Source organism: Cynocephalus volans, chromosome 2, assembly GCF_027409185.1.
Source record: "Cynocephalus volans isolate mCynVol1 chromosome 2, mCynVol1.pri, whole genome shotgun sequence".
Taxonomy (NCBI): Eukaryota; Metazoa; Chordata; class Mammalia; order Dermoptera; family Cynocephalidae; genus Cynocephalus; species Cynocephalus volans.
Genome location: NC_084461.1, coordinates 104,569,744 through 104,583,295, shown reverse-complemented (window position 1 = coordinate 104,583,295; position 13,552 = coordinate 104,569,744). Strand labels below are relative to the sequence as shown.

The window sequence follows — 13,552 nt, the reverse complement described above, 5'->3', positions numbered from 1 at the left end:
AACTCACCCATACTGATTAATGAAAAGGATAGCATTCTACAGGACTCAGGAAATTTTTTAAAACCCTACCACCTTGAAAGCCTTTGAAAGAATTAATGATGCTGGGTTTCTTTGATTTTGTGTATCAATTCCAACACCCTAAGAATCGATAAAGGAAACTCTTGGCGGTATAAATATGGATCACATCTTAGGTAACCAGGGCTCCAACAGATCCTCCATCACTACAGAAAAACTGTGTTTCAGTTCATCTGCATATTAAATTTGCTTAACTAAAAAAAATTATATTTTTTTGTTTAAAAAAAAGCATAATACATTTGTCTCAGCATTAAAAAAAAGTCATACTTATTATGGACTCAGTTGTTATCCATTGTTGATATCCATTAAAAGATATTATCTAGATCAGGGATTGGCAAACCTTTCTTATAAAGAATTGAATAGTAAATGTTTTGGGTTTTATGGGCATATGGCTTCTGTTACACATACTCAATTCTGCCACTATAGCATGAAGCCATCAATAGACAAATATAAACAAATGACCATGGCTGGGTTCTAAATAAAACTTTATATATAGATAGACAGTGAAATTGAATTTCGTATAATTTTCATGTGCCACAAAATATTATGATTTTTTTCAATCATTGAAAAATGTACACACCATTCTTAGCACATTGGGTATACAAAAAAAACAGGTGATGGGCAGATCTGACATATGGGCCACGGCTTGCTGAAGCTTGATCTGGACCTTAGGTTTCAAATAATTATTAATTAAAATATAGCTTTTTGGTTTTTAAACAAAGCATATTTTTAAAATAATTTTTTGTTGCCCTTTCAAGTGAAAATATTATTCCTCATTATCAAAATTTACAATTTCTATCATGTAAGACTTAAAATAATTAAGGAATTAAAATGTTTTAAATCATCCTTTATCCATTAACCTAGAGAGAAAAATAGGACAGTTACACCCAACCTTAAATGTTTTTAACTTTACATACCACAGATGCTCCTCTGCCAGTCTGTGTACTACCAAGCCATGGCATGTTAATTGGAGTGCCAGGATTGCTATGTGTATATGGGGTTGTACCTTGAACAGCTGTTAAATCATCGTGAGCATGTATAACCAAGAAATCTTCTGATCTACAAAGGAATGTCAAACAGAATGAAAACAACCCATCAGCTGTTTCTCCTTTACACTTGAAAGCTCTAACATTTGACTTTATATTTTACTTTAAAATTAATTTTCCTCAGCTCTTACTCCTAACTCAGACAATGACTTCATACCACAATTTCCATTGCCTTCACATACTCTTTGCTAACTCTCAATTCCCTTCTTTAAAGCTCCTGCTACCCCTGGTTTACTCTTTAGCACATTAGGTTCCACTCTGCTTACAACCTAGGAGTATTTCTTTAAAGAATCTTCTGAAAGTTATAGTTCAGTGCATAAAGTCATTTGTACTGCAATGTTATGGATTTAAAAAAATGTGTAAGAGTACCCTTTGGTTTCCATTTCTATATCATCATCTACCCAAGTATAGATCTGTGTAGCCAGAATTCCAGAAACATCCAGTTCTTGAACATCATGGCTGGAAGCAATCGCTATGCAGTTTCGATTTGCCTGAAAAGTAAATCATACAGTAATTTAAAAATAAAGTATAACAAGTTTATGGGCTACTTCTAAAGATAGCAACTACAAAATAACCTCTAGAAATGATAACTAGAGTACAAAAATATAGCAGTTACAAATTAATATTTTAAATTAATTTTACCAATTAAAGTTTTATTAAATCATAAGCTCAAGCGTAAAGATAAGTTTATGTTCTAGGAATTCATGTATATCCAATAGAAAGCTAACTAAATGGCAATACATGTACCACTTTATTTCCTCTTCCAGCACTGTCTCTCTAATCTGCCAGAAGGTTATAATCTCCCTAAGATTTGCACAATTCAGAAATGTGGAGGAAGATGTTGAAGAACATAGGAATCCTAGAGGGTAGAGAAAGGTAAGGGAGATAAGGAACTCCAAACTAAAGACATAATGGTGATTTATTCAAAGAAATATCACTTTCTCCTAAAAAGACTTTCAATCTAAGGCAAGAAAAACCGAAGTGGGAAAGGATCACAGAGAAAAGGGGCAGAGGCAGAAAAATAGTGGGGGAAATATGCCAGAAGAAATCATAGATGTAAAGTTGGTTGGATTAAATAACATAAAATTTTAAACATCTATGAATAAAATGGACATCTCTAAAACAGAAAACAGGAAGATATTGACGGCCAAGAGAAAATAGGATTAATATTACCATTATGTAAAATGCTAATACAAACCAATAAGAAAAAAGTTTTCTGTAAGAAAAGCATATAACCAGACTGTTGGGAAACAATTCTCCACGGGTTGCTCCAATTCTGCATGTCCTGTAAATGAGTGAGTCACTGACTGCCCTTTGTTGTGCAGTTTCATTTCCAGGATGTTTGTATAGCTATAGTGTCCCCACCCAGAGCAAAGGGCAGGTATGCTTACCGTCCATTAGAATAGATTTGCGTTCCCTAAACACAGTGATCACCTCTTGTAATGTAACCTACTCTCTGCGTAGGTATTATCTGGCCCTCTTCTTGTCACTCTGTGGGAATTGTTGCTTAGGTAACCAGTCGAAAAATGTTGATATTCTGACTACTGCTGTTGCTGTTAGAAATAAACTGTCCTTTGAATCTGATGCAGGAATCTTAAATCTTCTGAAAGCATCCATTAAACTGTGAAAGCTAACTTATTAGCTTGAGTTCAAGGTAAAAATCTCACACCATAGTCCTTCATACAAATAGTTCTCAACTAAACAAACGGGAAAAAAATGAACCTCAATGGTATTTTTCAAAAGTGCAATTGAAGGCAAAAAGTATTATTTCTAAGCTACAAATTTAGCAGGGATATAAAAAATATCAAATTTGGGGAAATAAAAATTAAACAGGTGCACTCACATACAGTGAGTGGGAGACTTTACATATGTGGATGTCTATTCATTATTAGTTACTTATATACTTCCTCAATAAAGAAAAAATTTAGTTTGTTTTGTAGCACAGAATATTTAAAATCATATTTTCTTCCATGGAAGCCACGTATTATTGTAAGGGGTAGACAATAATTTTGTATTTGACATGTATATATCATGTTATATAGATATCACAACATGAGAATTGTCTGGCTAAGGGGCTGATTCCAGATTTCCCTTCCTCAAACAGAACTCATCATTGTTCAAGGGTGTTTGTGAGAAAAATGAGACAAAGGACACAGGAAGATATGAGGACAGAATGACAAAGGAACTATCTAGGAGAAATCAAAGAGAATACAGGCATAGCACAGGAAGATGGAGAACCAACTAGTGAAAGAATTACTGAATGGGTAATGTCACAGGACATACATTAAAATAACATTTAAAATTATTTTAAAATTAGGAACACATGAAAAAAATCCTTTAAATATCCTTAGGAATACATGAAAAAAGATATACATATATACCCTTTAAGTAAGGAAAGAAAAGGAAACAAAAGAGTAAGCAGAAGTGACTAGAAACTATGCAGTAAGGGGAGATAGAAGGTAAAAATAATTAAGACAAATTTCAACTTTGGACTACTGTACCTAAGGCCACTTTTTATGTGAAGAACTACAGACATCTTTAAGGAGGATAATAAGTGGAACATACTAGTTGGGAAGCTGCCGGAGATGTAAGTAAAAGAGAGAAAATTTCTGAGTCACATATACGCTTAAATTTTACCAAATATTAAGAAACACATTCAATATACTCATATAAGGAATAAAGAAAACCTTTTTTTGGGGGGGGGGTTTACTGCTATATATAATGTGCTGTATACATTTTAAACCTATTTCACATATAAATACTTCCTACTTCTCTCTGTGTAGTAATAAAAAATTATTTTATTAGCTATATGTCCAAAATTATATAATAAAATCATATTATCAAATAAATATAATCATTTTATAAAATAAAAAAGCTTATTCAGACTGCAATTTAAGGAGAGAGAAGTAGCTCTGTGAAAGAGAAATACTGATACTGAATAAACTGATAAAACAGAAGACATTCTGTAACTATGAATAATCAAAGAAAAACATCTATGTACTCACTCTGTTAACAGCAAAGGCAGTAATAATATCAGATTCCTTATGAATAATTCTTGCTTTACCTCCAGGATATCCCAAATCTGCTTCTATCTAAATGGAAGGAAATACAATATAAAAATATAGTGATTTTAGTAATATAACAAATAATATATGCCAATATATCATTTAGTACTTGCATAAATTATTTTAAAAAACGTTTTAGATATTTCAATTCCAAAGGTACTACTTATGTTAATTTACCCATATAACAGGGGCAATTTAAAAATTTTTAAACTTGCTTCTTAAAATATAAAAAGATAGCTGAAATAACACATAACTTCATTAATTGGTTGTCTTTCCAAGCTATATTGAATTAATTTCAAAGGATCAAGACATTCTAATTATTAAATAAGATTTATTTACTGAGTTTCTTAGTATTGTAATTAATAATATTTTGTAAATATTAAAAGGTCAGATGGTAAATATTTTAGGTTTTGCGGACCACAAAGGGTCACAGTTGTAAATTCCCTTTTTTCTTTTTTAAAAACCCTTTTAAAATGTAAAGACCATTATAGCTCATGGAAATACAAAAATAGGTGGGATTTGGCCAGCTGGCTGTAGTTTACGGACTCCTGGTCTAAAATAACTTTCAATTTATACAAGAGAAACTTAAGACCCAAAAAGTCATAGTAGCTATAAAATCGTAATTCAATGTACTTTAGATGAGGGACATATATTTGACCTTCAGCTTACCCCAGAGAAGATGTATACAACATCTTTGAACTCAGAAGAGAATAGCATATAAAGACACCATTTACTAAAATAAACAGAAGTTGAAAAAAGGAGGCAATTATTGAGTTGAAAAGGTTACTTAATGCAGGATATTATTTCATTTTTCTCTATCCTCCCTAACCTTCAATCGTTTAAAATAAATTACTATAAAGTGTTTCACAGCTCGTTGTGATATGCAGAGATTATTAATCTGAAATTAGTATATGACAAATTTACCTCCTGCAAAATTTAGATAAAAATATCACCAATGCCTACCCACTGACCACCAAACTGACCAGGGTTGGCAGTATTTTTAAAAATAGCAACTAAGATGACTGTTCAACTGCATAGTTGAAAGAGACTTACAAGATAACTATACCAAAATACCCCTTTGCAAACAAAGATTACAGTCACCAAATGTAAAGATGTCAAACATTCTAATCTAAAATATAATTTGCTTGCAAACGTAAAAGAATTTCAGTATTTGCTAAACATTCTGGCTCATTTGAGGGTCAACTTGTCTTCTAAGGAAAATTTTAGCTCTGGCTACAAGAGGCGCATCATCCAATAAGAATGTACAAGTCAAATTTTATAACTTGATGGCAAAATCCCACCTTACTCACCTATCTGCCTGGTACCTAACGTATACTAAGTATCCACTACTAGGTTTTGAAGAAATTGCAGGCAGAAACAGATGATAGTTCCTTACAACAGAGGAATGTGCTATTTGCTGGTAATGGTTGGATGGGGTGGGGGCGGGGGACATGTCAAACTTCACTTGGAGAGCTTTTTCAAACTTTACATGTACCAGGAAAGCTCCTGCAGGCATGAACTTCATAAAAACTTCCTCAATATGGGAATACATTTCTGTCCTCTCATTATCTAGACTTACTAAAACATTGTTTCTCATTGTGTTAAGGTGACCTGCATGAGAATCAACTGAGTTGATTTTTTAAGTACGAAGATTCTGAACTCTATGTAAGACACATAATCAGAATCCCACTGGAGGTTGGGGAATGCTGGTTGGTATCTTAAGAGTCTTAGGTACATTAAATTTGAGAATGACTGTAAGCAGTAGGAGATTAAGACTGGAGAAGTAGGCAGAGTTCAGGTCACGCAGGCCTTAAAAGCCATAATAAAGAGTTCAGATGTTATTCTAAGGCTGAGAAACCAATGGAGAATTTTGAAAATTCTGGCTGTTGTGAGATAAAACATAAAAGGTGTGAGAATGGCTGCCAGGAAACCAGTTAAGAGGCTACACTACGGTAGCTAAAGTGAGAGGTGATGGTGGATTGAATTAGGGCAGTAGAAATAGTGGCTATGATAAGTGATTGGAATTGGGATAAATTTAGTTAATGGACTGAAATTTTAGCATGAGTAAAAGAGAGAAAGAAAGGATGACTCCTTGTTTTCAGGCCTGATAAATGGGTGAGTAAAGGTACCATTTACTGAGATGGAGAGAAGTGGAGAAAAGAGTGGGTTTAGGTTAGGAGTAGCAGATGTCTGGAGTTTAAGAAATGAGCTGGCATCTGAGAGATTTTTGAGTTATCAGCATAAGGATGATATTTAAGCCATAGGATAACCCAAAGTGAAAAGTAAAGATAGGACAGAAAAAGGTTAGAGAACTGAGTTCTGGGACACACAACATTTCAAGGATTAGAAAAAGGGAAATTCAGCAGTTGTCAATTAGCTTCCATAAGAAATAAACCAGTTTGAGGGTATGGAAACTAAGTGAGACAACAATTTTAAGAAAATGTGAGGGGCCAACAGTATCAAATGATACTAAAAAGTTGAATTAGAAGAGGGCAGAGAATTGACTACTGAATTTGCATACTGAAAGTCAATGGTGACCTTGACTAGGACAATCTCAGTGGACTGCGCTTGAAATAGTACCTAACCAAATTAGAGAAAAGGTGATATCTGGTGAATAGGGAAGAAAGTCCACTGGGGAAGGATCATAGAGACACACAACTGAATTGATAATGTTTTATTTCTTACACTGGGTGGTTTGTTCATGGTGTTTGAAACATTATTCTTCTTGAATGACTTTAAAGACAACTCTTTAAATGAACTATGTTACATTAAAACATATTTGCTCATGCTAATAAGAATGAGAAGTAAAAATTTATTAAGGATAAGAGGGAGGGACTGAAGCAAAGTCCTTGAGGAGGTAAGAGATGACATGATCAGTGCATAAGTGAAACATCTGGCCTTTGATAAAGGAGTGACAGTTCATCCACTGTTAAAGGAGGCAGAACAAAATAGCTGCATATAGAGCAGAAGTTAGAATGGGTGGTGGGAAGATTAGGCTAAATCTCTGCTGACTGCACTTATTTTGACAGCAAAACAGTGATCTGTGGGGAGTGAGAAAGAAATATTGGAAGTTTGAGAAAAAAGGGAAAAAGTGTGGAGAATGAAAAAGAGAATAAAAAACCAAATTTACTACAGGGTAATTTATTATGATTACAGGGTAGTTTTAGATTAACTTGACATTTGTGCTCATAAATTTTAATTGAGGCAAGCTCCATGGTTTGTGTTTTTCCTCCACTCATGTTCATCTGCTTGGATGCAGACATAGAGTAAGACAAAGAGCTGGGTTTAAAGAGGTTTGGGAACATTCAAGGCAAGTACAGTATAGGAAGAACAGGGCAAAAGGGTTGAGGATGTTTGCATCATGGAATCTAAGCTCAGAAAGGAAGCAAGTGGGGACACGATATGGTCAGCTAAAAACAGAAACACAACTTGCATGTGCTACTAACAGTTTTACTTGCTAAAGGCCATATGACATAACATCACAGTAAAAAAAAATCACAATAAATATGGTTGTAAAGGTCTCCTAAATACAAAGTTTCAAGTCATACTTTGTAAAAATGTCATGCTTTGATTGGGCTGGATATATGAGGAAAAAAGAATCCAAATCTTTTAGTGTTAAAAGAGATTAAGAGATTATGCAAATCAAAAAAATAAACACAGAATTTCCATATGATCCAGTAATTCCACTTCTGGGTATATACCCAAAAGAATTTAAAGCAGAGACTCAAATGGATATTTGTACACCCATGTTCATAGCAGCCTTATTCACAATAACCAAAAGATGTAACAACCCAAATGTCCACTGACTGACAAACTAATAAACAAAATATGGTGTATGCATACAATGAAATATTACTCAGCCTTAAAAAGGAAGAAAATTTGGACACATGCTAAAATGTGAATAAACCTTGAAGACATTATGCTAATAAAATAAGCTAGTCACAAAAGGACTATTCTATGATTCCACTTAATATGAGGTACCTAGGGGTAGTATAATTCATAGATACAGTAATTCATAGATACAGAAGAATGGTCGTTGCCTGGAGCTGGGGAGCTGAAAAAACAGGGAGCTATTGTTTAGCAAGTATGGAGGTTCAGTTTGCGGGGATGAAAAAGTTCTGGAGATGGATGGTGGTGGTGGCTGCACAACAATGTGAATTTTTGTATTTAATGCCATTAAACTGTACACTTAAAAATGACTGAACTGATAAACTTTGTTATTTATATTTTACCACAATTATTAAAAAAACAAGGAATTATGCAGAAACAGATATGAATAGCGTTTGTATTCCACAGAGTTCCCCTTAGGAACCGAAGGAAAGGAGGTTAGTTATAATAGGCCAACTCCAGGATTCTACTACAATTTCAATTAGAGAAGTGGCAGGTTTAAAATTATCAATCCCAAATTTACATGTTAGTAAAGGAGGCTCCAAGGGTGAATAAGCCCAAGGTCACACTGCATATCTATGAAAAGCTGAACTGAGACCCTTGGTCTCATTAGTGATTTTCAATCACTAGCACCTTGTACAGTGTAAAGCTGTATACTTAGAGTACTTCAGAACTCTAATGACATAATAAAACAGACCTGAAGTAAAATGAGGTCTAAATACTATCAAAGGCATACATGGAAGGAAATAGGAAGTAATCAACTGAATATGAAATGACATTAATACACAAAATACTTGAGGATATAAATACTAAGTAATAGATCATTTGGTTCCCAAAATTGTAGCAGAAGAATTAAAAGGATAAGGGAATATTATGAATAACTTAGGCCAATAAATTTGACAACAGAAATGAAACACACAAATTTCCTGAAAGACACAAACTATGAAAGTTTACTCAAGAAAAAATAGATAACCTGAATTACCCTATATCTGTTAAAGAAATTGAATTTGTAGTTTAAAAACTCCAGGATTCTACCAAACCCTTAAGAAATAAATAATAACAACTACACAAATTCCTAAAATTAGAGGTGAGAATCCTTGCCAACTCATTCTAAGAGAGACCAGCTATCTAATACCAAAACAAAACAAAAACATTTCAAAAAACTACAAACTAATATCCCTCATGAACATATATTCAAAAATTCTTAAAATTTTAACAAATCAAATATAACAATATATAAAAAAGATAACACATCATAACTAAGTGGGGCTTATGCTATGAATGCAAGGTTGGCTTAACATTCAAAAAAATCCATCAACCTATTTAGTCATAGTAACAGACTTAAAAAAAAAAAAAGCACTTGATTAAATCCTCCGTCCATTCCTGATTAAAAACTCTCAACAAGCTAGAAACAGAAACATCCTCAACTTACAAAGAACATCTACAACAAACCTGTAGGTAACATCATACCTAATAAAAGAATGTATGCTTTCTCCCAAGATTAGAAACAAGATAAAATGTCTGCTCTCACTTCTGTTCAACATAGGACTGGAAGTTCTAATCAGGCAAAAAAAAAAAAAAACTTTGACAAAAAAGGACAAATTTGGGGCCAGCCCCGTGGCTCACTCGGGAGAGTACGGCCCTGGTAGCCCAGAGGCCATGGGTTCGGATCCTATATAGGGATGGCCAGTGCGCTCGCTGGCTGAGCGTGGTGCCGACAACATCGTGCCGAGGGTCTCAATACCCTTACCGGTCAAAAAAAAAAAAGGACAAATTTGAAGGACTTTCACTACCTGACTTCAAGATTTATTATAAAGCTACAGTAATCAAGACAGTGGGCTATTAGTGTAAAGACAAACAGATCAAAGGACCAAAATAGAGAGTCCAGAAACAGACCTATACATCTGTGTGAATTGATTTTTGCAAAAGGGGAAAAGGCAGTTTAGTGGAAGAAAGGATAATCTTCTCAGCAAATAGTGCTGAAACAACTGACATACAGATGCAAAAAACCAAAAATCAAAAACACAAAAGGAACTGAGATCCATACTTCACACCACATAAAAAAATTAACACAAAACGGATAACAGACCAAAATGTAACACTAAAACTATAAAACACTAATACAACGCTAAACAAAACAGGACAAAATCTTTGTGATCTTAGGTTAGGCAAAGACTTTAGAATAACCTGATACCTCAGACTTCATCAAAACTAAAACTTCTGAACTTCAGAAGACATTGTAAAGAAAATTAAAAGACAAGCCATAGAATAAGAGAAAATATTGCAAATTACTTCTCTGATAAAGAAATTTTATGCAACACATATAAAGAACTGTTAAAATTCAGTCAAGAAAACAAGCAACCTAATATAAAATAGACACAAGATTTGAAAAGACACTTCACCCAAAAAGACATACAAATGGCAAAAAAGCACATAAGATACTCAATGCAAATTAAAACCACAATGAACTACCACTACATACCTACTACAATGGCTAGAATAAAAAAGTTGAGTATACCAAGTGTTGGTGAGGATGAGAAGTAACTGGGAATTCACACAGTGCTGCTGAGAATGTAAAATGGTACAACCACCTTGGAAAAAACTTGAACAGTTTCTTAAAAAGGTAAACATACACCTGCCACATGATCCAGCCATTCCACTTGTAGCACAAGATAAATGAAAGTACATGTCCATACAAAGAGACTTGTGCATGAATATTCAAAGCAGCCTTATTTGAAATAGCTCTAAAATGGAATCTGTTCAAGTGTCCATAACAAGTAAATAAGCAACCTGTGGTATATCCATACAACAAAAAGGAATGTACTACTGAAACACACAACATGGAAGAATCTCAAAATAATTATGCTAAGTGAAAAGACACAGGCAAAACCCCAAAACAATGTATTACAATATTTCTTCACATAAAATGACAGAAAATTCAAATTAATCTATAATGTCAGGAAACAGGTAGTTTGCTTGGGAGAAAGAGGACAGAGGTGGGAGGGAAGGAACAAGGGAAGGATTAAATTTTGGGGGGGTGATGAATATACTCACTATCTTGACTGTGATGACCACTTCACAAGTATATACATATACCAAATCGATCAAGCTGCACACTTTAAATATGTACAGTTATTTCAGGTCGGGTAGGCCTAATAAAGATTTTTTTTTTTTTTGGAAGTGTAGCAGAAGGCTTGGAAAATGCTGGCCAAAATGGTTACAATGTTTACCAACCAGAATAATTGCATTTTGATACAGCATGGATATGACTACAGAAATACAACATTATGATTATAAACATTTTATAAACAGTATCAAAAGAAAAAACACTGGATAAGAATTCCCCAAAATGTGTAGATGGTAGTAAGTAATCATTACCCAGGCAAGTAAATTGTTAACTGATTGAATTATATTCTCTCAAAACTCTCAAAGGCAATTAGTAATTTTCAAAGGTAAGTATAGACCACATGTATTTATTTTGCCAAAGTTTTAGTTATAATATACACTTTATTAAATCAGTCTTTCTTATTAATTGCATAGAATTATTTCTCCTGTTTTACCAAAAGATTCCATTGGGAAAGAATAAGAGGTGAAAATTAGTGACCTTCAAAAAAAAATTTCTCCCTAAAAATCACTCTGCTGAGATTGTCTTAAAATCAGTGAATCATACAGAATATGAAAAACATGAATTAAAGTCATGTTTGAGTATGTGATCACAGAACATCTACAAGTTATTTCATGACTGCATAAATTCTCATCCTTTGTGCTCTGGTTCTCAAGTACTCTGAGTAATTGCTATGGACAAGGCATTGTACTATATAGGCTATTCCTACTGGTAAAATAAATGCTATACAACAGCATTTGCTGTAATTTTAAGAATTACTATCACAGAGAATTTTAACTTCAAAATCAATGCTCGCAGAAATGGAACAATAATACTATATTTCCACAATTGCTATAGTAATTACATTTATTAAGAACTTTTAGTTGTATTTACTCAGAAAAATCTGTAGCCAAAACAGATACATTCAACTTCCTTTAAAATTGCATTCTCTTATTTAACAAAACAGAAACCATTTTTGTAATTGTAATATTTAAGTTGTTAAAATAAAAGATTAATAATTTGAGGGAATAATACATTAATTCCATTGGAAATAAAGTCTGGTCTAAAACTAAAATGCAAATACCTTGGTCTCGTTAAAGAATGCAATTTCTAATTTCAGTTGAATGATATTTTGTACCTTATTGATGTTTGGCTCCTCCATCATAGAATTTTTGATGGTTTCACTGTTGTCCTCTAATGACTTCATCAAGAAAGAATAACCACATGACAAAGAGTAAAGACGAGATGTAACATGCAAAATACCAGGGATATATTTTAACCAAATATAATTTAACCAAATTTACTTGAAAAGAACCTCAGAATGAGTCATTATTCTTAAATATCATATACCTCAAAGAAGCAAGAATGTGAGGGTTCGTGGTTAGGGAGTGGAGAAAGTTTAATCCCTTGGAACTCATTAACCACCACTATAAATTTTATCCCACCTCCCAGGAAATTTTTACCCAATTTATTTTTAAATGTTGACCTTACAGCAAGTTTGAGCCCAAAGTACTTTATATTAAAAATTCAGAGCTACTGGTACCAGATTACTATCAACTGAAAATTAAAGTCAAACTGTTCTCTTACATTAGTATGCCTTATCTCCATGATATCTGACCCATCAGGAGAACCTCCTGATTAGAAAATTCCAGTTTTTACATTTCTAAATCTCTCCTACTCATTTAGCCAGAAATAGCCAATAAATTGGTTGGAGGCACACATACTTCTTAAAAAGGGATGCTAGCACTTAAAGAGTTGGTTCAAGACCTTTAATGCTTCTCAGAAAATGAAAGAAAACTGAAAAAAGAATTGGGAACAAAGATGGCAGCCATCAAGTCCCAATTTTTTGTTGGGAATGACTCAGTCTATTTGCAGTCACCTGTACTTAATTTCCAAATAAGTACAAACAGAGAAGACATTCTATTTTTAAAACACACGCACCAGTAAACTACATTACATAGGAAGAGACAAGATCTGAGGATACACCAAGATTTTAAGGCCAAATGAAGAAATTCTAAAATTTCATTTTCAAGCACATAAAAGAATAAAGAAAAAGTAGCAGTCTCAAGATACTCTCCATTATCTTCCATCCAAAATATAGGGCTTGTCATATATCTTTTAACCATCTGAAAAGTCACTGCGACTTGGACTCATACACTGAAGCATAATCATCATTTTACAAAAATAAGAGATGAAAGTAATTTTGTTAATACCAAAAATAGGCTAATCAATTGTCTAGGAAAGATTAAATAATTTTATACCAACTCTATGAAGTTAAAACTCTATTTAATTTCATCCAACCTGTATTTTACTATATAAAATTTTTTCCATATTCCCTTTACCAAAAAGTCACTATTTTGAAAAGTATCACCATC

General features: G+C 33.3%; 1 protein-coding gene across 4 annotated transcripts in view; it reads right to left on the bottom strand.

Moving 5' to 3' along the window:
• DMXL1 (Dmx like 1) overlaps positions 1-13,552 on the bottom strand; it is a 149,905-nt gene that overhangs the window by 24,726 nt on the left and 111,627 nt on the right. For 3 of the 4 annotated variants that reach the window (XM_063088200.1, XM_063088201.1, XM_063088203.1), the window contains 3 exons: positions 4,127-4,213; positions 1,491-1,612; positions 993-1,134 (listed from right to left, as the gene is read on the bottom strand). In XM_063088200.1, coding sequence (XP_062944270.1) covers positions 993-1,134; positions 1,491-1,612; positions 4,127-4,213 — 351 coding nt within the window. Of the gene's footprint in view, positions 1-992; positions 1,135-1,490; positions 1,613-4,126; positions 4,214-12,315; positions 12,379-13,552 lie in introns of all 4 variants that reach the window. The other variant, XM_063088204.1, reaches the window with a different exon arrangement.